Source organism: Calonectris borealis, chromosome 18 (genome assembly GCF_964195595.1).
Source record: "Calonectris borealis chromosome 18, bCalBor7.hap1.2, whole genome shotgun sequence".
Classification (NCBI taxonomy): domain Eukaryota; kingdom Metazoa; phylum Chordata; class Aves; order Procellariiformes; family Procellariidae; genus Calonectris; species Calonectris borealis.
Genome location: NC_134329.1, coordinates 12,046,045 through 12,068,783, shown reverse-complemented (window position 1 = coordinate 12,068,783; position 22,739 = coordinate 12,046,045). Strand labels below are relative to the sequence as shown.

General features: G+C 40.9%; 1 protein-coding gene across 3 annotated transcripts in view; it reads left to right on the top strand.

Moving 5' to 3' along the window:
- PPIL2 (peptidylprolyl isomerase like 2) overlaps positions 1 to 22,739 on the top strand; it is a 75,260-nt gene that overhangs the window by 34,879 nt on the left and 17,642 nt on the right. For all 3 annotated transcript variants that reach the window (XR_012676496.1, XM_075167980.1, XM_075167981.1), the window contains 3 exons: positions 662 to 768; positions 12,949 to 13,038; positions 14,450 to 14,483. Coding sequence is in view for 2 of the 3 variants with exons in the window: in XM_075167980.1 (XP_075024081.1) it covers positions 662 to 768; positions 12,949 to 13,038; positions 14,450 to 14,483 (231 nt within the window). In the remaining variant the exon portion in view is untranslated. The remainder of the gene's footprint in view (positions 1 to 661; positions 769 to 12,948; positions 13,039 to 14,449; positions 14,484 to 22,739) is intronic.

Genomic DNA, 22,739 nt, shown 5'->3' with positions numbered 1-22,739 from the left:
AGCGTGTCCAGAGAAGGGCAACGAAGCTGGTGAAGGGTCTGGAGAACAAGTCTTACGAGGAGCGGCTGGGGTTGTTTAGCCTGGAGAAGAGGAGGCTGAGGGGAGACCTCATCGCTCTCTACAACTACCTGAAAGGAGGTTGTAGCGAGGTGGGTGTTGGTCTCTTCTCCCAAGTAACAGCGATAGGATGAGAGGAAATGGCCTCAAGTTGCGCCAAGGGAGGTTTAGATTGGATATTAGGAAAAATTTTTTTACTGAAAGAGTCGTCAAGCCTTGTAACAGGCTGCCCAGGGAAGTGGTGGAGTCACCATCCCTGGAGGTATTTAAAAGACGTGTAGATGAGGCGCTTAGGGACATGGTTTAGTGGTGGACTTGGCAGTGCTAGGTTAACGGTTGAACTTGATGACCTTAAACTATGACGGTTGGACACGATGATCTTAGAGGTCTTTTCCAACCTTAATGATTCTATGATTCTATGAAAGGTCTTTTCCAACCTAAACAATTCTATGATTCTGTGAATTGCAGAGTACGATCCCTGAAGACCCAGTACCCCAGGGGAAGAGGTCAGACAGTAGAATCTAGCAATTTGTTTTCTGATGATTTCTAAAGATCAATGAGTAAGCTTCCAGAGAGCTAATTATTGTCTTTTGCTTTGATACAGCTGCTATTGAAGAAGATGTTGTGAGATACAAATACGTGAAGAAGAAGGGCTACGTGCGACTTCACACTAATAAAGGAGACCTAAACTTGGAGCTGCACTGTGATATGGTAGTGTACCCCATAAGATGAATCTCTCTAGATAACAAACAGAATGGGAGCTGGCAAGGGAAATGTCCAAAGAAAGGAATAGTGTTCGGTTGTAATAGATACAGATAAATAACTAGCTTTCAGTTGTTTTGGTGTGTTTTCATACATACACTAAACGCCATTGTAAAATGTATATATATTATTTTATATATTATACTACTATGTGTGTAAATGTTCTCTGTGAGTAGTCCCATACATTTTAGTGGACTACTGACAACGTGTCAAGGTACATGTTTAGAGCTTCAAAGGGTCAGGATTATAGTGCCCCAAACAATGACAAGGAAGATAGAAAAAAGAAGGAAGAGCACAGAGAAGAGAGAATAACGCAAGGTTACACAGCAGGTTACTGGCAGAACCAGGAAAAGAACCTCAGTGCAACTGAGAGCAGTCTTGTCAGCCTGAGTACATGTAGTTAAGAACCCCAGAAATGGTTAGATTTGCTTCTAAATCCTGAGCTTTACAGAACAAACCCAAATGAAAACCTTAGAATATGTTTTTTACTTCCTGCTCTCTCAGTTTTTAAGGTTCAAGTGTTCAAACATCTTCCCTCTGCCAATAAGAGATAGATCTTCATTTTAAAAAACAACGGACTAGAGTTTTTTATAGTCAGTACGGTCTGATTCTGGGGGAAATCTGTGGCTCTTAAAATAATAAACATGGTAAGACTTGTGATAGACGGATGAGTTGTGGTGACATCGATGTCTCAGACGTCACTGCTTGCTAGTGTGCTGGCTTATTTATTTGTACAACCACATCTATAAAAGGAAAAAAGTTTTCAATGTAAAAAGCCCAAACCTTCCATTGTTTACTGAGATTTTTATCTCAGGAGATTATAGGCCTGAAGGTAGATGGTTTAGGAAATTGAAGGATGTGACTAGGTGTTTAAATGGTAAAACTTCTGCTTGTTGTGACCCTCAGAGAAGTTAAGGACAGTGGTGCTGGCTAGGAGCTGGGATGTTCGGTGTGCATCCAGAGATGCACTGGGAGAATGCATCCTTTTTTGCCTGGGAGAAAGAAAAAGAAGCAAGCAGGACAAGCCTGCTAGCTTTCCCTTCCTTTCTCTTGCACGAGTACGGAGCAAGATACGTGAAAACATCTCAAGCTGATCTATGGAAACAGTATGAGAATCTCCACAGCAGCGTATCCTGCTAGTAATTCTGAAGGTCCGTCATCCTTACAGGTGTTTTCCATGCTCTTAAATAGTAACACTATGTAATAAGGCAAAAAGCAGAGGATGTTAGTACAGCAATATTTGGGGGAAGCAGCAGAATGAGCAGATTGCATTGAATCATTTGTTTTGCCATATGTTCTCAAACTGCCTCCTGGCTAACGCAGGCTGACTGCAACTATTCTTAACAGTGTGGGTTTTTTGGCCGCACGTGTGACCAGTGTCACTCAGTCCTGAGGACTCGGTCTTAATTGCCCATTATAAACTTCCTGTATGATATCCATCGTGTTTTCTTTTTTCCAGATGAATCCCTGTTCATCTCCCTTTCACGCACACCGCTTCCTCATGTACACATTGGAAGTGTGCACTGTTTTACACAACCAGACCTGCTTGAACGCTGGCCTCTAGCCATCTGTTTCTTTCATTTCTTTGTGTCGATTAAATCTGTGTGAATAAAGCAGACCTTTGGCACTGCAGAGGGGAAAAAGATATATATTTAGAATAAGTAGGAAAAACTTGCTGCTTTAAGGAGGTTTCCACCACATCCACTTTAGGTCATCATCCTAGGTCTATTAAATCAGTTCTTCCGGGAGGCGCTTGTTTTTCTCCCTTTACTATATAAGGAGTTTGTGCTTCTAACTTTGGTTTTCCTGAATCACACTGAGGTTAGGCACATAAGGTAGCTCAGTGCAGATAGAGCAAACATCTTACAAACATATAACACATATATAGGTCACAAACATATACGCAGATCAGCTACAATGGATCTATTGAGACTGCAAAGACAGACAGAAAATGGGGAAATGCCAAAATCAAGCCTTTCTAAACACTTCCAGTTCACCCTGCTTGTGAATCTGCATGGTAATAGTCTTAATTAATCATATGCTGAGTTTTTCATCAGCTCTCCTGGCTTATTCAGTGCACAAGCTGAACCAGTTCTGGGAGCTATTTGGAACTGTGTAGTGAAATGGTTTATCTGCAGAATTTGGTTTTCCTGCAGAAGTGTAGAATGTGGGTAAGGTCCTTGAATGCAATCAGGGGGAACCGGACTGTACCATAATGCTTACCCAAATTAATGTTGCGCAGGCTTTTTGGTGCCTGACTTTTCAGCCTTCGTGATTTTTTAACGTATTTGGCATGGGTAGTAGCCTGGCTTTTCGGAAAGAAATGGAAACAAATTTCAGCCCAAAGCACTGTATTGAGACGCACTGAGATCACCAGCAGACTTGGGGTCCCTGGATTCAACACACAGTTCTGTGCTACTTGAGCGAATGAGAGAGATGATAGCAGTGTTAGGTTGTCATTACTGTTTGAATTCAGCCAAAATACGTGTGATTTGGGGAATTCATACATCTGTTCTCTCAAGCAGTGCAACTGCAGGAGCAAGTATATGATTTATAAGGCATATTACTGTGGTGCTTAACTTCTCTTTTTAAAGACTGAACACTGCCTGACCCGGTTGTTGTCTTGACCTGACCACAGGCTCCTTTTTTTAATTACTGAGCGATATCCTGTGCTCTGGTTATTATGGAAGCCACCCTAGCAGTGGTGGTATTTGCACAGTACTGCAAATACATGATTGTTAAATGCTTTAGGAAGCTTGAGGATGAAGTTGCTATATAAATATGACAAATAAATACCTGTGTCCAGAGGTAGGACTTGCAACATTCAAATTACATTTTAAAATAGTCTTACGGGTTAGATTTCAATATACACTTTGAGGTAAAGTCTTCTTGCTGAAATAGAGAACAGCAAGTGACATACTTGCTGTCTTAGAGTGTATGTCTGCTGAATCTTCGATTGTATTTTCAAGCCTATGGGCTGTCTATTTAAGCAAAATATTCTTGCAGGTGTGCTCTCAGCAGTCTGCACTGCTTCTGAGCCTACCCAACATCCTCTTTGCCTTCAGTACCCCCCTTGGGTTCTTACTCCCTCCCCCTTCACAGCTCTTCTGTCTCCTGTTCTTTCTTTCCCCTGTTTTTTGTGAGCTATCTGGCAGTATGAATTGTTTGGAGTTCAGTCTGTATGGACGCGTGGAAACTTTTGTTTAAAAATAAATCTAGGGATCTTCATACACTAGTACTTTAGGTGCCAATCAGTAAGATTGATAGTGATGAGATTCTTCCTAGCACCAAAAACCTAATCAAGAAATGTTTTGTATTGATCCAGGGGAGGAAATCAGTGCTGCAGTGTGATTGAAGTCATCAGTTACTTTGTGACAGAATTCAGAAAGAGAGCATGAAATAGGGCTAGAATCCAGGTATTTTCTGTGTTGGAAATCACTTGTTCAGAGCACCAGAAAACTTCACTTAGGTTCCAGAAAAATGATGCGTGGTGTAAGTCATGGACCTGAGAAAAGGCAATAAAGACTTTGGAAGATAAGCTGGATTTTCTTCCACTCTTTTGAATTTGTGCCTCAAATGAGCAAAGGTACGCTACTGTTCTTTCTTTGCATCCTAGCGGTGTGCGTAGTGCTGTTTGTTGCCATTTGTTTTTCTCCTGGCCTTCTTATTCAGATACAGTATGTTCCTCCTGACGGGGACTAATCGGATGGCCATTTGTTAGGGACATTTTCCAGGAAGCTGAGTTCAGCTGGGCATAAGCAGCATTTGTTGTGTAGACTAATTGGAAACAAATTTACAAAAATTCTACTCACCAGAAGTAACTCTGGCAAGTACAGAAGATTTAACAGCATCCAACAAGTATTATTCTTTCAGGTCTAGTCTTACGCATCACCAAACAAATAAATTATGAAAAAATAACTGATGAAAGGCAATGAATGTCACTGGATTTCTTGTATTGTATTTACTGTGATTAGAAAAATCACCGTAAAGTTCTTTTAGCTGCTTTAATCAGGATGCTGCTGGGAACAACTGTCTATATCATCCGTGTGTATTCTGCTGTATTAGTGACTACAGTGATGCAGTTATACCTTGCAGGTGGTGGAGCAGCCTCTTAAGGCAGGGTGGAGGCAGACTCCCAGTCTCTGCACCTGTGAAAGGGAATAAAAATTCCTCCTTTTGCCTCTAGGTTGCTTTGAGGCTTTCTTGTTTAGTGTTTGTGCTTTTTTATTTTCATTGTGCTATGGAAATTACATATATATAAAAATTTAACACTCCACAAGACCCTGTCAAAATGGCGAACAGGAGATTTAGTGTACCATCTCCCTTCTCTCCTTTGGGAGTTCTCCTCGTACAGGTGGTCGCTGTGGGGTAAGGATCTGGTGGTTAAACACATGCCGATAGCAGTAATTGAATACTAATCCGTAACTGCCACGGCAGTTTTTCTAAATTCGGCTGTCTCTCTCAGGTTTAATACTTTAAGGTTTAAGGGCAAGTTGGCATAACAAAGAAGAATGTGAGATGGATTTCAAAGCTCCATCCAGCACTCCACAAATGCTTTTTGAGGTTTTAGGACCTGGCAAACTCTGCTTAATGATGATGTCTTGGCATAACTATCTGAAGAAGCCATTATTCTACAAACACTGATGTTTTAATCTTTTGAGGCCCTCTGACCTGTTAAATATGCCTGTGATCTATAAATGTGTAATCCAGCCCCCGGTCTTTGAAATCATTTCTCCTTTTGTGTGAGGGACTGTTCTGAAGATCAGAAGCCTGTAAACTTCTTATCCATTTCCAGTGGGAAAAGCGAGTTGCTGAAAAAATCCTTTGACCTCCTGGCATGACGAGTTCCCCAGCCTTCCTGAATCTCTCATTTTCTTTCTGATTTAGACGTCCATTCTTCTCACTTTCTGTCAGCGTCATTGTGGCACTGTCCGGCAAATAACTAGCTGGTGTTTTACAGTGTCTTGTTCACTCAGTAATATGGTTGTAGGGATGAAGCACAGTGGTCTTGGCATGGTTGTAAATGGCTTATTTCGTATTTTTTTATCAAAGTACGTCATTATAGGAAGAGCTGCAACTTTCAACTGTCAACAGAAACTAAAAACAAACAAACAAAACTGTCCTTTTCCAGGAGGAGAACGGCTGGATAAAAATGTTTGTTGTTCCTGGTGTGTTTTTATCTCAAAGCGCTACAGTAGCAGACAGATCTATTGCTCTTCTTTGTGGTTGGGAGTGAAATGGCTCTGTGCGGCCATACTGATTAACAGGTGGTTGCTCTTAAGTGACTAGAAGCTAATATTTAAAATGTTTTTAACTTTGGGGGCAAAACACCCATGCTTGAGAAAGGAGAAACGTTTTCATGCGAGATGTTAGTAGAAAATGCTTTATCTGGATGCTGCCGTCGTGCGCTTGTCCTCAGTGCTGTTTTGCAGCAGTGAAGAGGCAGTGGGAGTCCCCGATGTCCCCTGCTGCCCGTGTTTGAATAGGAGATTCAATGTGGGGTTAAGGAAGGTGCTCGGTCACCTCCCCGCGAACCTCTCCCTGCGCCGTGGGGCTTGCTGCCCTTGGCTGTCTGCACGGTTTCCTGGCAGCCTTTGGCCTCGGGTAATTGGTGGGAAGGCATTTTGCACAGTTGGACCTTTCTACCTCCCCAGCCCCCCTGACAAGCTGGGTCTGGGGAGGGAATCAATTGTTATTGGATTGTGTTGCTTGTTTTTTGACATTTGATGGTGCAGGCATCCCATACAGCTGCGTCTGCCACTTAGTGATCCCCAACCCAAGGATGAGGTGGGCGGTTTGGAGTTACACAGCTGCTGCTCTTCATCTTCCTCTGACACATTTCTTGTTCGTACTTTGGCTCCTCTGATGGGAGCAGGGTGACCTTGGGAGGCTGACAGCTACCAGAGCTTCGCCGTCTAGTGTGGAAGTACTTACAGGTTGCATCTTCTGAAAAGGTGGAATTTATGTGCCAGTTGCAGACTGACGAAATGCCAGGGAGCCGCCGCGGGACCTGCGATACTCCAAGTTTTGCAGCTGCTGGAGGTTACTCAAGCAATTAAAGTTGTGCTCTCATTTAGACTGTACCTAGCGATGCTGTGTTGTGCTTGCCGGCCCCATCCTCATCAGCACCCAGCCCTGCACTGCGCTGTCTGACAAGCTCCTCAACCCTCGTGTGACTGACAAATTTGAGAGGGGAGAAGAGGATTGTTTTCTCTTCTATCACTGCAATAAATAAAAGTTAGAGGAAAGTAATGGCTGCAGCTAGGGATGACGACTCTGCCTCTGGAGAGCTAGTAGTTAATATTGACAAATGAGATGAGTGAATTAGATGCCTTGTTTAACTTGAGTTGTGCTCAGCTAAACTGATTGATTGTCCCTGTATGTGCAAAAAAGTGAAAAATAAAACTGGAGTGTGACATTTTTTTATTGGCATCTTGTCTAAGCTGAGCATCTTGCTTAGACTTTGAAAAAGTTTTCGGTAGCATGATTAATGTCAGTACTGTGGAAGAAATGCCTTTGAAAAGTGAAATTTAGCTGGAATCTTTGCTAAATAGCTAATTAAATTATAGTGGGTTTCTGTGTAACGAGAATGCAATAATTCTGCTCTTTGTTCTAAGCAAACTTTGAGGTAGCAAAATAGGCAAATGTTTGCTATCAAGTCAGCAATCTATTACCTGAGGCATAGTTTGCTTGTTCTGATCCTTTTTAATATCAGCAAGAGTCTTGCCAAGTGTTTTACCCCACAATGCCCTGATGCTTTCATCTCTCCCAGTGCTCTCTCACTGGAACTGCGCTCTTCTGATCGTAGATCACAAATCGACCTGAGCGCGTTTGCTCACCCTATGACCAGATGGAGAATGGTGTCCCTTACACGAACCGTGTCTTTTTTGGACTGAACCACCCTAGGCAGCTGTTGTTTGCCACCGTAACCTGTCACCAGCTCGACCCCTCTCACACGTAGGGGAAGCGTTAGCAGGAATGTGGAGCTGGCAGGGGGTGATGTTCGGGTCTATAATAAATGTTTCTCCAGCCCAGGAAATGTCATGGGCTTCCCACAGTGAAATTCTCCCCGTGCTTTCACAGTGGGCTTTGTGGAGTTTTGGATTTTCTTGTCTCTCTTGCTCTGAAACAAATGGAGCGTGCTCCTGGTCCATCGGTGCAAAGTGAAGTAGGGTAGCTTCAGTTGCCTTCCCGTACAGTATTACGCATTGAAACGCACTATAAACATTTATATGTCCGGTTTCTTTCCGTGACTTAGTGGAGGGAACAGACACTTGCACCTGATAGATGGCGATTCCTGAAATTGCTCCGTTACAGTTGCCTCTGACTAAGCCCTAAAGAAAGCCAAGCTTTTATTAGGGCGAGTTCTTTCCTGTGGGATGGGTGGGCTACGAGGACTGCAGATTGAAAGGCATGGGGAGAACTGAGTTTAAACCTTACCAAATCACCTCTTTATGGGCTCAAGCATTAAAGAGTTGCTAGAATGAACAATTAGAAGAGTGAAAATGCTCTATGTAAAAAAAAAAAAAAAAAAAAAAAAAAAAAGGTACGTAAATGGACTAAAGCAAAACAAAATCCACCTTGCATTTTAAAGGAGGTCTATGTTAAAATTGCAGGCTTCGTTTGAAGCTTTAGAAATTTCCATCACTAGTTCACGCCTCTTAGTAGCGGGATTCTGGCATTTGTGTGATAAGATGAAGGCTGTAGAATCCAATTTTAATTTGTGAGGAACAAGCTTTTCATTATTTCAGATTATTTCTGCTTTGAAACACAGGGTTAATGAGCTTATATCAAGGCTCTGTAGTTTAGTGCAACTACTACAGTTCATCCAATTTAGAGAGACAAAAAGAAATAAAAGGGAAGTGGAATTAGCACAAGGAAATTATACAGATGTGCGAATGACAGCTTCTGAATGCTTAGTGAAATTTCTCTTCAAGGTTCATGCAGATCCTCTCAAGGGATACGGAGCATTTTGAAATGATTAGCTCTTCACATAGTAAAGCCTTCTTCCTCGCAGTCATGGCAACGACTCGGAAGCTCCTCTCTTTTCCCATCTCCCGTACCTTGGCAACAGGAGTGCTGCAGGTTTTTAATCTGCTTCTGGTTGGCTCTTCAGCTGCCTAACACAGATTGTAAGTTAAGATAACTTTTACAAATGTAATGACCCGTTTTAAGTGATGAGAAAGGAGAGCTGCAAACTGAGAAAGCAGATAGTGACCTGGCTTGGTTAGTCTTACCCCTCGGGTCTCGGGACGCAGCAAGAGAGATGAATTTTGCCTGGTTTGGAGCCACCCTTGCTGGCAAAAAGGAAACTAAAATTGGCTTGGTTAATACTGAAAAGGGGAACAAGATAAAACCTGCATTTTTTCTAGAACTTTATAGTAAGGACTTAGGGTTTTTTCTGTTTTGCTTTGGGTTTTTTAAATTTTATATCCCTTTTTTTAGTGTTTTCCCAGTATGCGTGATTTCACAATCAGCCTCTTGTCACTGTTGTGTTTGCATTTTCATAGCACCAATCTCTTTTCAATTCTGAAATTTGTCCAGGCCTAGTAACTAGTAGAGTGCTGGTATTTCCATGTAGAATTACCTACTAAGTGTGCTAGCTAAATGGAGACTTAAACATAATGAGAAAACCATTGGGCTGTTTCCCCATTAAATATACATGTCTGTGAGCCAAGCAAAGCATTCGTGTTATCTTCTGGGATAAGTAGTATTCTGGATTGCTGTCTCAAGCCGTGTATTAGAATTTTACCACTTGTCTTGGGTGTGAATTTTCAGCAGTTGAAAGACAGTTATCTGGCATCTACAAAATAAGTGGGGAGCATACTTGGACCAGGAGACTCATTTTGGTATAAATAAGGTTTTTTTTTTCTTACTGTTTGTCATTCAGAGAGAAAAGTGTCTTTAAGTTGAAGGACATCATACAGAGACACTGTGTTCACTTATGTGATTCTAACTTGGCTGAAGAAGAGGAGGATTTCTCAGGGCTGTCCTACCACACTCTTCGGAGCGAAAAGCCTTCTACAGTTTTCAAATTTGAATTCTTAGGACTATCATTGCATCCTTCTCAGAAGATGATGCAGTAGATTTAAAACATAACCTTTTTTCTGTCAGTGGCTTTCAGATCAACAGGTTAACAAATTAAGGTAGCATTTTTCCCTTGACTTTCTTACATCTATGTCTAAGTCACAGTCAGCAGATTAAAATAATTTAAATAATTTCCTGCTTAATGTAAAAGGAATAAAGAGGGAAAAGTTAGCTCCTGCTGTTGAGGTCAATTTGAGACAAGAACAGCCAGAAATACAAAAAGAGCCTGGAGTCCATTGTCAATAATGAGGCAACAAGAAACCGGCGTTGCCTCCTACACTTCTGCATTTCCAGGTGCCTTGACCATCCCTTCCTCCTTCAGAAATGGTGTGAGGCAAGTGGTCTGGAGGAAGTTTCTGAAGAAGTAGACAGTTTTGCATTCCAAGACTGCCAGTCTGACATCTTCCACAAGATCTTACACTCAAATAACAAAGTCAGGTTTGTTTATATGTATTTCTCATCAGCCTTTGTAGTTGGAACAAAGACTTCAAAGACCGGCTGTGTTTGTATGGTCAATGCAGAACGTAACTTCATTACTTAGGATCTACACCTACCCTGTAAACCTCAAGCCTTTTTCTCCTGCTTTGGACAGGATGCTGCTTAAAAAAGTACCCGAAATGTGCTCGGCAGTGTGAGATTTGGCAAGAACATTAACTGCTTTGAATAAATCAGATAATCTGAGCCAGATATTCTAGATCAACTGCATGACTGAAACTGGGGTTTATTACTGATAGAATGCAAACCTTTTTATTTGTGTCTACTAAAAAGCACCGTAAAAGGTAATGGTAATGTTGCTAAGGAACTGTTTACCTGCCAGATGTATCTGTATGATGCATGAGGTGACCATGGGAACCAATTTGGTGGCAATTATTTAAAGAAAACCTTGCAGTGAAATGATTATTGCATGTATACTAAATATTTCTGCAGTTGCATTTGAAAAGCTTGTTTCTGGGAGAAGATACAATAACTAGAAATCCATTTAGAAAGAAGGTTCAGCATAGGTCCTACATAAAAAATACATTAATAGAGCCCCTTTTTTAATGTATAGTTTACAAATCACATTTTGAAAATAAATAGTGTATTTATTTTCTGTATAAATCTGTAGTGGATATCAATGTTGTGCAAATTTAAAACGGTTTGGTATGTATTCCTAGGGGACTCAATCTTTCACCTGATTTCATTTTTCTTAAAAAATTAATTACAGGTTGCTGTATTCCCCCCAGAGAACTTATTAACTATGTCTCTCTCTCCAAAGAGTGCTTGGTTCTCATGAGATGAAATGCCGTAGGCTAAAAGCTGCTGATTCCATTTCTGATTCATAAAGAAATTTTTTAAACTTATTCTTATCCTTACTGACATTTTTCATGAGTGGTAACTAATAGCAGTACGTTAGGATCAAGGCTGTAACGATTTGTCTTATAAAGGAAGCATAAACTGCACAAATGATTCTTTGGGGGTTGAATTTTACTTGAAAAGTTACGTGCAAAGATTATTTTCAAGCATATATGTCCAATTCAAAGAAAAATTTTCAAATTTGCTATAAACATTGAAACCGTAGGAAAACCTCCTATTGCTTGAAACAATTGCCATTTTAACCCAGTAATGAATTATATAGGAAATCTGAGATAATAGCTGGTGTAAGATTGCATTAGAATTTGTTTATTTTTCCAGTTATGGCCCTGCTGACAACTGTCATGTATATCTGTGTAGAATAATTAAGAAAGAATCATCATAAAGAATTTATAATGGCAGGTAGAGTTTGTTTGGATATTTAAGAGACATTTCAGTGTCAATAAAGAGGGGTGAGAATGATTGTGTTTCAGATGAGAAAATATAGAAAATTGAAGTTCTCTGTGGTTTCAGATGAATACTTTTGGATCTGCTTTTAGAAGGATAGAGATTATTTAATCCTTAAATTATTGTAATTGGGCTTGCCTTATGTTTTTTGCTTTTAAGTCATTGCAGGTTGCGTGGCTCAGTCTCAGTCTGTCTCTCTGCAGCTCTCAGACCAAGAATGATGTCATACCAATGCAAAGTGAATCAGTGCCTTTTAGAAAAACGCTTCAAGTCTTGTGTGTGTTCATTTACAGACACTGCGACTCATGCTGGGGCTTTACTTGCAAGCACATATAAAAATAAGGGTATTTTCAAGGCCTGTAACAAGTCAGATTAGTTAGATGTATTCTTTTGTAAAACTGGAATATATTTATGCACACAGCCCACAGTGGGGCTGGAAAACATGTCCAAGTATAGAAAACAGGCTGTTTCTGTTCTTGTATTTGTACACGTGAAGGTATTTTAGTATCGTAGAGAAGAGAATCCGTGCAATTACAGTGGAAGGATAATTAGGTAGACAGTAGAGTTTTTCAGAAGGTACTGTTTGAATGTCGTGGCTCATAAATTCAAATAAATAGCTTTAACTTGCACTATAAAAGCAAATTAGAAGTTGGCAATCTATTTAATGTCTTTTTTTTTTTTTTTGGAGAACAAGTTGTCTTTTTTTGTTTTTCTGTGGTTCAGTAACTTGTGAAGTCAGTCCCATTTTTAGTGGTGAAGAGGACCAAATGCTTCTCTCCCAATTAGCTTCAATGTGCTCTCTTTGAAATAGTGGAGCAGAGAAGTCAGGTTCTTTCTTACTCTGGGAAATTAACTTTTTCCAGTGCTAGAAGTCCCCCTTTTTAACAGGACTATGATACTCTGCTGGAACTAAGTTAGTTACTTGAAAGTCTCTGAGCTTACCTGTTTTCACCATCATTATGTCTACTGGGAGCTCACGTTATCTGAGCTAGCGTTCAACACTTCTTTATGCTAATTGGAAGGTCTGGGTTTAATTTATTTAACACAGTGTGTGTCTCTCCAGTATACTTTAAAAGAGCATATTTTATATCTTTTTTCTGTAGACAGAGGCTCATTCCTCTTCAAGAGTCCTGCATGATTGTTTCTTTGCAAGGCACAAATGAAAAGCGATTCTTGTAAACAGTGTAGTGACCAATTTGATTGTCTAAAGATATTGCTTAATTAAAACTTCCATTTGTCTTTCAGACACCCCGAACATGTGAAAACTTTATCAAATTGTGCAAGAAGAACTATTATGATGGAACAATTTTTCACAGATCAATTCGTAATTTTGTGGTGAGTATTGAATAAATCCTGTGTAACGCACAATATACGATGTCCTCAAAATACTTACTTACCTTAATTCAGTTTTGGTTTCTTCCATGCATGACAACAATAGATGTATATTAAATATACCATCAGAACTAGGATTGTCCTAACTTACTAAATTTGTACTTACTAGTCTTACTAACAACTGTGTCTGACTAATATTGTCACTTGGAGCATCACTGCATTTAGTAGTGCTTTTGCTGGTGTTCCAGACAAAGCCTTTGAGAGTCATTGCCCTGGCAAGGCTCTTGTTACCTTCCCCAAGCGGTGGGTGGGTGGTTAATGAACAGAAGGGGGGGGGGGGGGGGAGAGAGAGGGAAATGCTAGTTTGGATAAGTAATATTGTGGCCTGTTGAAATCCCATTCAGATGAAACTTTGGAAAGCAGCTGAATTTCTGTTTCGGGCTGTGGTACTTGGATACTGTCAGATCATCCTCTCCTGAGTGTGCGCCAGGACTAGGCACCCAGGCTTTCTTTGTGAAGGAGTTAAAGAGCACCTAGCGAACCAGAAAGTTGACTTCAGTAGTCAAAGATCTTTATTTACATAGGTACGGTGCAGGCAGCTTAGGGTATTGTAGCTGTCCTGTAACTTCCTTTCAGAAGACTTAACAACCTGATCCCGGAGGCAGAGCACATCTTTCAGGGGACATCACTGAATGTTACATTCCACCCGGTCATCCTAAAAAAAGCTTTTTTTCTTTTGACAGCGCTGTATATCTCAGTTCATAGTTAAACTCACCATTAAAATGGCGCTTGTGTGCTATTATTGTGAAAGTAGTCATGTCACGCTCCCTTTACTGGCATTAGAATATAGAATATTATTTCTGTAGGTCCTTGCATGTATATACAGTGATTAATTTTGTTGCTGAAAGATTGGTTTCACATGAGGATTTTCCCTACTGCAGATAGTGAGGGGGATACTGGGAAATACAGATTCAGATACAGAAAATATTCCATATTCCCTCATTCCTTGCCTTCCCATCATGGGGAGGATTGGTAGCAAAATGTAAAGACTTTTCAGTTCTAAAAGCAATGCATCATCAGTTAAAAAGCAGGTTATGACCCAGCACATAATAGAAAGGATGATCTCGTTACCCCATTTGAGACTGTTTATTTTCCCTATTTACCCACACGAGACCTATTATTTTTATAAAACTGTCATTTTGCTCTTGGATAAGTAATGTAGGAGATGACAGCCAGCTGATAAAAGAAGCTCCAAATAAGTAATAATGGTTTCCTGGTTGCTAACTTGTCAACATGACACAATATAGAAGGAAGAAAATTGAGCAGAATTGGCTTTTATGGCTTGTATGGCTTGTATTTAATGTCTTTCACACAGATATATATGTAACCTATTGATTTAATTTTAATTCTGCAGATCCAAGGTGGTGATCCGACTGGAACAGGAACAGGTAAGGTTGAGTTTGAATAAAGTAAACTGTTTTCACTTCATGCGCTGTGGTGTTACATTTATTTCCAGACACCTTGTAGATTAAAATTCTCTAAATGATGATATGTGGTACACTATGAGTATTTCTACTTCAAAGCACAGGTTTTGTCGCTATATTTTTATGACCATTTTAACTATGCTTAAAATTTCATCCGATATATTCTCAGTCTAAAACTTGGGCACTCGTCCATGCAGAATTCTTGTTGGGTCTTTGCTTCATTTTTCTTCCAGAAAATAAATAAATGAAAATTGTAATGATTTTACAGCTGGCCTTCCAGGGCAAAGAACAAGGGAAGAAACACATTCATGCAAAGTTGCTTTCAAATTCAGTGTTAATTAAATACTTGAGACCTGCCTCGGAATTGGTGAATGGCCAGATACCATCTGTTCTCCCAGCTAGTTGCCTTGTAAAGCTCAAGCTGCTCTTTTTCTAACTTCTAGAGATCGCTGTTACTAAATTCTTCTGCGTGTTCTTTCTCCCTTAGTTGAAAATCTGCATAGCAGTCGTATCAGAAATGGTCAGGAGACATAGCAGCTGAAGGCTCCTCAGAGCATTGCCCACCACAGTAGATATGTCATGTAATACCTCTAGTTGCTGCTGTAAATTTGCTCATTTTCCACTTGCACCTTTTATCTACTCACTTGTAGATGTCACCAGCCTCCGCAGCTCCTCAGCCTGGTCCTGTGGGGTTCTGTGCATTTTTATTCTAGTTCATACATGTGTCACTTGTATATGCAAGCACTATATTCTTCTGTGCGTGCTCACAGGTCCAGAAAAGATGCCTTTGTAGTTTAAATACTTTCGGTCTCTTTACTTTGTAAATAATGTTAGTGTGAGTTGCCCAACAGCTTTTCTTCTACTGCGTGCAATAATCAACAGTTGCATACTCTAAGATTTGAGACTAGTTAAAGGTTCTGTGGTTTGATGACAAAAGCCCATTAACAAGATTTGTTACCGTATATGCTTGGACTGTCAAAAGAAATGTGATTTGATTTTGTTATGAGGAAAGTTTCGGTTCAAATCCCAAAAGACATAATTAGGAACATCTTTTAAAATGAGAAATTAAAGAGGTGTCAGGAGACGGGAGAAATTTAATGGGTTGACTCAGACACCTTTCACCCTTGTAGGGTGGAGTTCAGATCCTGCTGTGGAATGAAAATTATCTTGCTCGTGTCATTCTTGTCTCTATTTGTGCAAATCATAGAAGTATTGTAAGACAGCACAATTAGCAGTTGGCAGAGGACTGCCAGTGCAGCTGCATTGAAGGTCAAGACTCAGCTCTACTGGCAAAGCAAGTAGGAAGTAAAATGCAAATAAGCCCATAGGAGAAAAAACCTTCTATGTATATTCTCTTATTTAAAACAAGGAGTCTAATGACCTCTAGTCTTTTCCATCTTGTTTTCCTCCTTGTCATTCTTAATTAAATATGAATATATTGCAGGTGAGATGTCTTGCAAACCTCTGTCAAGACTATTAAAGTTCTAATAAAATGGACAGTGTACACTCAAATAGATATGAATGCTGCAGATTTTTATGCTGTTTGCAATTATTGTAGAGTCCAAACGATGCAACTATCTTCTTTGCAAGTGAATGGTTTTCATTTTTTGAAGGCAGCTGAATTTTAGATATCCTTACTTAATCACTTACTGAATATGATAATATCATAAGTAACTGTTGTAAATGGACAGCCTGGTGGGCTACTAGATTTCTCTTGAACTGCCATGCCTGTGTGTTTAATACTTACTTAAATGAAGCTGCTTAGACAGTTCACAGAGTGCAAGTAGTCTGTCAGGATTTGTTCTTGACTGCCTGATAGATCCTGGGCAGAATGCGAGGTAGAAATTTCACTTGCGTATCTCAAGCCCCGTGCTGTAAGAAGATGGCCAGACCTAAGGTGCCTCTCTGGCTTTACGTTCTCCCCGCAGCAGCGCGGCCAGAGGACGGTACAGCTCGGCAGCCATGTAAGAACATGGCAAATGTAGTGATGCTCTCCTAGGCTCCCGTGGTGTAAAAATTTTGGTCCATTGGTTTGTGCATTATTAATGTGATCACAAGCATTCATGTTAGGAAAGTGGAGTAAAGCACTGGAGTTCAGTACTTTGTACCTTTTTTACCTGGGTCTTGTATGTCATTTCCAGTATAAATTCCCTTTTTTATTTCTTCTGGCAGCTGGAAGGAATTTCAGTATTTCTTTGAGTCGCTGCTTCTTGCGGGGGGGAAGCATCTTTGAAAGCTAAAAAGTCCTTAAGATTTAATGGTCTTTAGAGGTTTACTGGGGGGGTAAATAACTTGACTTCTGTAATATCAGAGAAGCATATGAGAGTAGAACAGGGCTTTCTTCCCAGATATTTCAGTGGGCAACGGGGAAGACTATTTGGAGGTTACCTGTTAAATGTCAATATTTTAAACTGCCAGAATTGTTTCTGTTAGAGCCTTTTGTAGGAAGGCTTCAGAAAAAAAGAACATTCTTTGTTAACTCTTCCACATAGAACCTTCTGCTTTAACTGAAATTTTCTGGCTAAGAGGTTTGGAATGGTTTTTTGTTTGTTTGTTTGTTTGTTTAAAAAAACCCCACCTTTCCCAAACTGATATGTGGAAGGTGCCTTAAGCCTGTATATATTTTTGTTTTGTTATATTTATTTAATTATTGCTGTTCATCAGCTCAGGAACTAGAACAGACTTGTTCAAAAATCTTCCCACCATTTGGTTTCTGTCATCTGACATTCATCCCATGTTCAGCAACAGGTGTCAGGTTTATGGTTGCAACACCCAAATGCTTAGATGATCACCCACTCCTTTGCTAACTAAGCCCAGCACTTTTCGGCTTCTGAGTGGATTTGGGCACATTCAGTTCAACATGACGTAAGGTGACATGTCGTAGGTACATAGACTGTGCGTTTGGCTCACCTAGATAAGTGTGCTTGTGTTTTGGAAACATTTCACAGATGTAAAATGCCAAGTTGGTTGTCACCGACTGTCCACTTCCACGGCTACTCTGGCTGAACCGTCCTACCTGATCAGCACTGATCCGTATTTCTTTTTTATTTGTTATTCAGCACCCCGATATGTCCTTTCTGAGTCTCTTGTTAGGCTGTCATAAAAGGAACCGTGACCCAGCAGACACGTGAAGGACAACTGATTCCTGGTACTCAGCAGTTAACCTTGGGATGGAGGAGGGTGGAAATTAGCATTATGGCATCTAGAAGTTGAGATACCACACTGGGAAAAGAGTGGGGGATGGAGTTTTACCTTGGCTTAGCTGGCAGACCAAGCAGTTAGATATACAGTCCTGTAAGGCTGACACTGATTTAGAGGACCAAACTGATTTTCTACAGCCTTCAACTTAATGTTTCATAAGACTACTGGGAGAAATTTTATTGTGCTGCAGCAGCTTATTTCTTTTCTAACAAAATAACCACCCATAGAGGCAATATTCAGAGCAATAAGCTGAGTCATGGTCATTCTTTGTAATGATTAATTATTTGAAAATGAATTTTAGATTTGTGATGTATCTCTTTTCCTGCTGTTCATAACAACTAAGTGGTTGAACATTGTGAGTAATTCTGTCTAACTCATGCTAGTGCAAGTGGAGCAGCTGCTTTGTATTTTCAGTGTTCCAAATAATAGAAGAAAATTTGCATGTAGGAAAAATAGGTTTAATATTCTAAACCCTTTGTATGAAAAAGGGAAAACGATACGCAAAGCATCACATTTTCAAAGTGGCACAGGCATTTTTCAGCTACTCTTACTTGCAACCTGTTGGAAGGTCTCATGAATCGGCTCGTGTGTGCCTCTGTCCATTTATGAATCCAGGAGGACACAAAGGAGGCAAGTAATAGCTGTAAAAGTCCAAGATAAAATACCACTGGTAGATCGGCATTGCATTTTGGTTGGCAACGAGCACAGCAAAGGACTTTTTTTCCGCTCCTCTGAGCTGTCAATAGCAAAGGGACCGTGGACAAACTTGGTCAGTTCTGCAATGTGATTTCCTAACAAGGCAAGTTCCTAAAATGTAACTGGTTTTAGAGCCCCTTTTCTTGCATGATTGAAGCTCAGCAAAAGGACAAGTGCAAGACCTTTTTATCTAGCAATATACTCCTTTTAGATTGCAGCCCCTCTGAAAATCCAGCCTCTGGTATGTGGGGTTAAAAGTACCGTGTCCTCTTATCTGAAGGGAGGGAAGCACTTACTGGCTGAGCTAAGGCTTTCGTGTTTGCAAAATGATTCAAGAATCTCACTTGGAAAGCTCTGTAGAAGTGTCAGATGTTATTATGTACCTCGTTGTTCCAAATGACAAGAAGAAAATTACAGAAAGTAAGCCATCATTTTTGTGAATCAGAGCACTCCCACTTCCTTACCACTGCTTAGCAATTTTTATGCCAGAAAAAGGAAGGATTTATTTAAAATCACAACTGTCATGAATGATGATTCCCAGCCCACACCTGGCTTTTGGAATGCTACATCTCTGAAGCTTTAGGTGCATCTCTCGGCTCTTTGCAAGAAAGTTGTACAACTTCTGTAATTTTACCCAAAAAATTACTTTCTGAAAAAAATGCCTTTAGAAAGGAACAAAGACTACGAAAGAGTAAGCTGTTTTGGTTCAAAAAGACAATCTGAAAAGGTGGCTTTTTTATGTATAGTTGCTAATGTGTGATTGCTTCAGATGTCAGTTTAGATCTCTTCACCTTTTCGCTATCAGCACAAGACGCAGATATGAGACTGAATAACTGTGCTTCAGTTACAAGCTAAATATATCTTGCCACTCTGGATAGCCATGGAAATGATGAATTTTTTCGATGAGCTGTGTGGTCTGTTCGGTTTCATCTCTGTGTGAGAATTAGGTAAACGCCTCTTTAATTTAACAGAATTTTTCTCTTTTATTAAAAATGGGGGTAAGTGGCTCCCAGCTGCCTTCAGCTTTGAATCTTGGGTATCTAGGTAGGCACGTGAGTTTTATTTTAGAGAACTGTGCAACAACTCTTTCTGGCTCCTGAAGGCTCTGACATTGTACAGGTTAAATGCTGTTAGAAGGCCAGTGTATTGCAGCGGCCGATCTCAAGTACATTTCCAGCTTTGTGCAAACAGGAGACCCCCACCTGCAGGGTTGTAAGTACTGCTCCATGTCGCACTCCCAGCACCAATCCTGCCTGGGGCCATGTCTGAACTGCCATGTGAACTCCTCTGATTTTTAGCACAAAGCCCCCGGAATTTTTTTCCAGCACTTTTTGTAATAAGATCTCAGAAACATTTGCAAGTCCAGTAGGCACACAGCTCCACTTTGACGGAAGATAATCTTACCAGGGAGTAAGCTGAGAGGAAGGTGAAGTGACAGGCAGTGCTGCCCGCTGTGAATCTAACACCCAGAGTCAGTTCTTGTTGTCCATGGGCTTTGCTTGTAGGCTGGTACGTCAGCATTGGGGTGAGGGTTTTGCATCATCGTGACTCCATATATAGTCAGCGGTGTGCTTTCAGAGGAAGATTTGGGGAATGTAAGGAGGAGCCTCCTCTCTTCATGGCATATGCCAGGAGTGTAACATGAGAGGGTAGAGCTGGGCTGCGACTGTCCCACCTCCTCTGCGTCCATTCTGCTTTCAGAAAATGAGGAAGAGGGCACAGCCACACCTCCCAGCCGCGTCGAGAATAAACACAGTAAAATCTGCTAGATACTTCCGAATGCCTCGTAATTATTAGTGGTAGGTTTGGAGCCTGTGACTTACTTTCCCAAGTTTACCTTGAGCTTTACCGTAGAGAGTAAAATGCAAGAATCTGAAATCCCTGTTCCAGACCCTCATGGCTGAGCATTAGGCACTGTGCTGCCATGGCAGTAGGCTAATGAGGGATCTGTACTTAATCTTCAGAGAGAAAGTGATTCTGGGTTTCAGTAATTAAAAAAATGTATATATTTAACTCACCATCTTCTGGCTTGCTCTGTCTGGTCCTGCTTCAAGCAGATACTTGAAGCCTGGAACAATTCCAGAGGTTAGCAGGAGTTTGACAAACAGCACGTTCAGGCTATTTTTAATCTAAGGAGAATACTTTTGGGTTTTTCCTTTTTGGGAAAAAAAAAGTATTCTCTTTAAATTAAAAATTTGGTTTTTTTCTTTAAAAAAACAAGAAGAAACCCCAAACCCTTCCTGTACTGCTCTCTGACTGCCTCTGCAGTGTCTCCACCGCCCCTTGCCAGTCCGTGCTGCCAGGCTTCTGCAGCCACTTCAGCTATGTTCTTTACAGGACGTCTGGGCTTTTGGGCAAATGCTGTACAGGCCATTCTCTGTTCTTGCTGCAGCTCCCGGGCAGACAGAATTAGCCTTGGAAACAGCTGTATGGCAGACAGAGAGGGAAGCGGGGACTGGATCTCATGCTGTAACTATCTACTAAAATATTAGCACTTCTTTCCGGAGAACTGGAATGAACCAAAGTTAGCCTTCGTGCATATGAGATTAATTCTGACCTGCAGTGCATGATCTGAAATGAAATCATACAAAAATAAATATTCCAAAACCTAAAGATCATGGCTCATTGCTCCTGTCTGCAAGCTCTTGCGTCTGGTTGCTTGTTGTGCCAGAAAGGGAGAGTCTCTCTGTCATTCACAATTTTTCTCTTTCCTTTTGAATTATTTTTCTGACCAGCAAAGGCTTCAGGGTGGATTCCACTCTTTCAGCAGCTTGACAACGCTGTAATTCCAGCATGAGCTGGAAGCATATGAAGGGTGTAAGGGACTCTGTGGCTTGGCCACTTGCTGCTGTGTACCGTCTCAGTGGGTTGTGTTCATGTTTGCATGTCACCGGAAAATTTCAGACAGCAAAACTCCTCTAGCTTAGGACTCATAGCAAGTGCATCTGCTTTACAAATAATTAGGAGTTCCTTCAAGAGATCCTTTGAAGCAAAATTATGTATTTCTCTAAGGGAAGTCCAAGTGAAGTTTGTTACTCAGGTGCAAAGAGCTCCGGCCGTGGCCGAGAGCAGAAATGCAGGGCCTGAAGCCACGGCAGCGCCGCGGCGTGGCGGCGCGGGCAGGGGGCCCGTCCCCGGTGCTGCCTCGCCAGGCCAGATGGAAGTGGAAGGGTGAAAACTGTGAAAGGCAAAGAGGGAAGGCGAAGTGGCGCGCTGAGCACAGTGCTGTTGATGGGCAGCGGGTCTGCAGGCTTTGCAGGTGTGTTTCTGGTTTCGGGCAGCACCTGTTGGCGTGGAGCCTCGCTATATTCTGAGCGTAACTTGTTTATTTACTAACCTACAAGAACTTTGTTTTTCTGAACAAGCTGGGTAGCAGGCAATGCACAAGGAACCTCTCGTAGCAAATAGGAACATAAGGAGATTCATCAGCAAAGAAAATTACGGGCTTCTGGTAAGGCATTTTCTAATAGGTTGATTTGGCTGGAATAGCTAGGTCTTGGACTCATCTTCAAGACAGTAGAGCTGGCCGCAGCTGTACCGCATCCCGTTCACCTGCTACTGGAAGAGATTGGCATATGGGATCAAGCTGATGTAATTTAGCTGATCTTAAAATATTCAATAGCCAAAGATTGCTGAAGCAATCACTCTTCCCTCTACTCCTGATTACAGAAAATCCCTGCAGGGTTTGTCCCCTTTTGCTGTTTCTTGTCAAATTGCAGAGCAGGCAACACTCAACTCATTAATAGGTCTTTTGAACATGATTAATTGGGTTTTTAAGTGGGTCAGTTTCTTCCAAAATTTCTTGCTTACGTAGTTCCATTTGCACTTGCAGCTGTCCATGGGTGAGGCTTTGTTTTCGTGGTATCATCTGAAACTCTTTTCTCATTTGATGCACTCTTGTGATTTTCTATATACGGTTTTCAGTAGGAGCCTGTTTTATTCCTCAGTTTTATTTGCTGCTTGCCTGTGCAGTCGTATCATCAAATTGCTTTTCTGTATTACATGTGCAAATAGCCGTTGAGCGCTGCAGATCCTTTACTGACCTCCTGCTTCGCAAGTGATACAGTTACTGGAGGGGATTCTTGAGCCAGTTCTGCAGATGGACCAGTCTTGCTGCCTGTTTGGATAGTTTTGTTTGGTTTATTTTTAATACTATCCTAAGGTGAAATTTTTTTTTCATGGTTTGTCAAACAAGATTATGGATTTGACTGTAAAACTATGACTCATCTCAGCCTTCATTTTTCTTATTAAGAATGATCCTGGAAGAAAGTGCAAATGAAAATGTCAGACCTTTCGTAAATAATGTAAAAATGACAGCCAGGA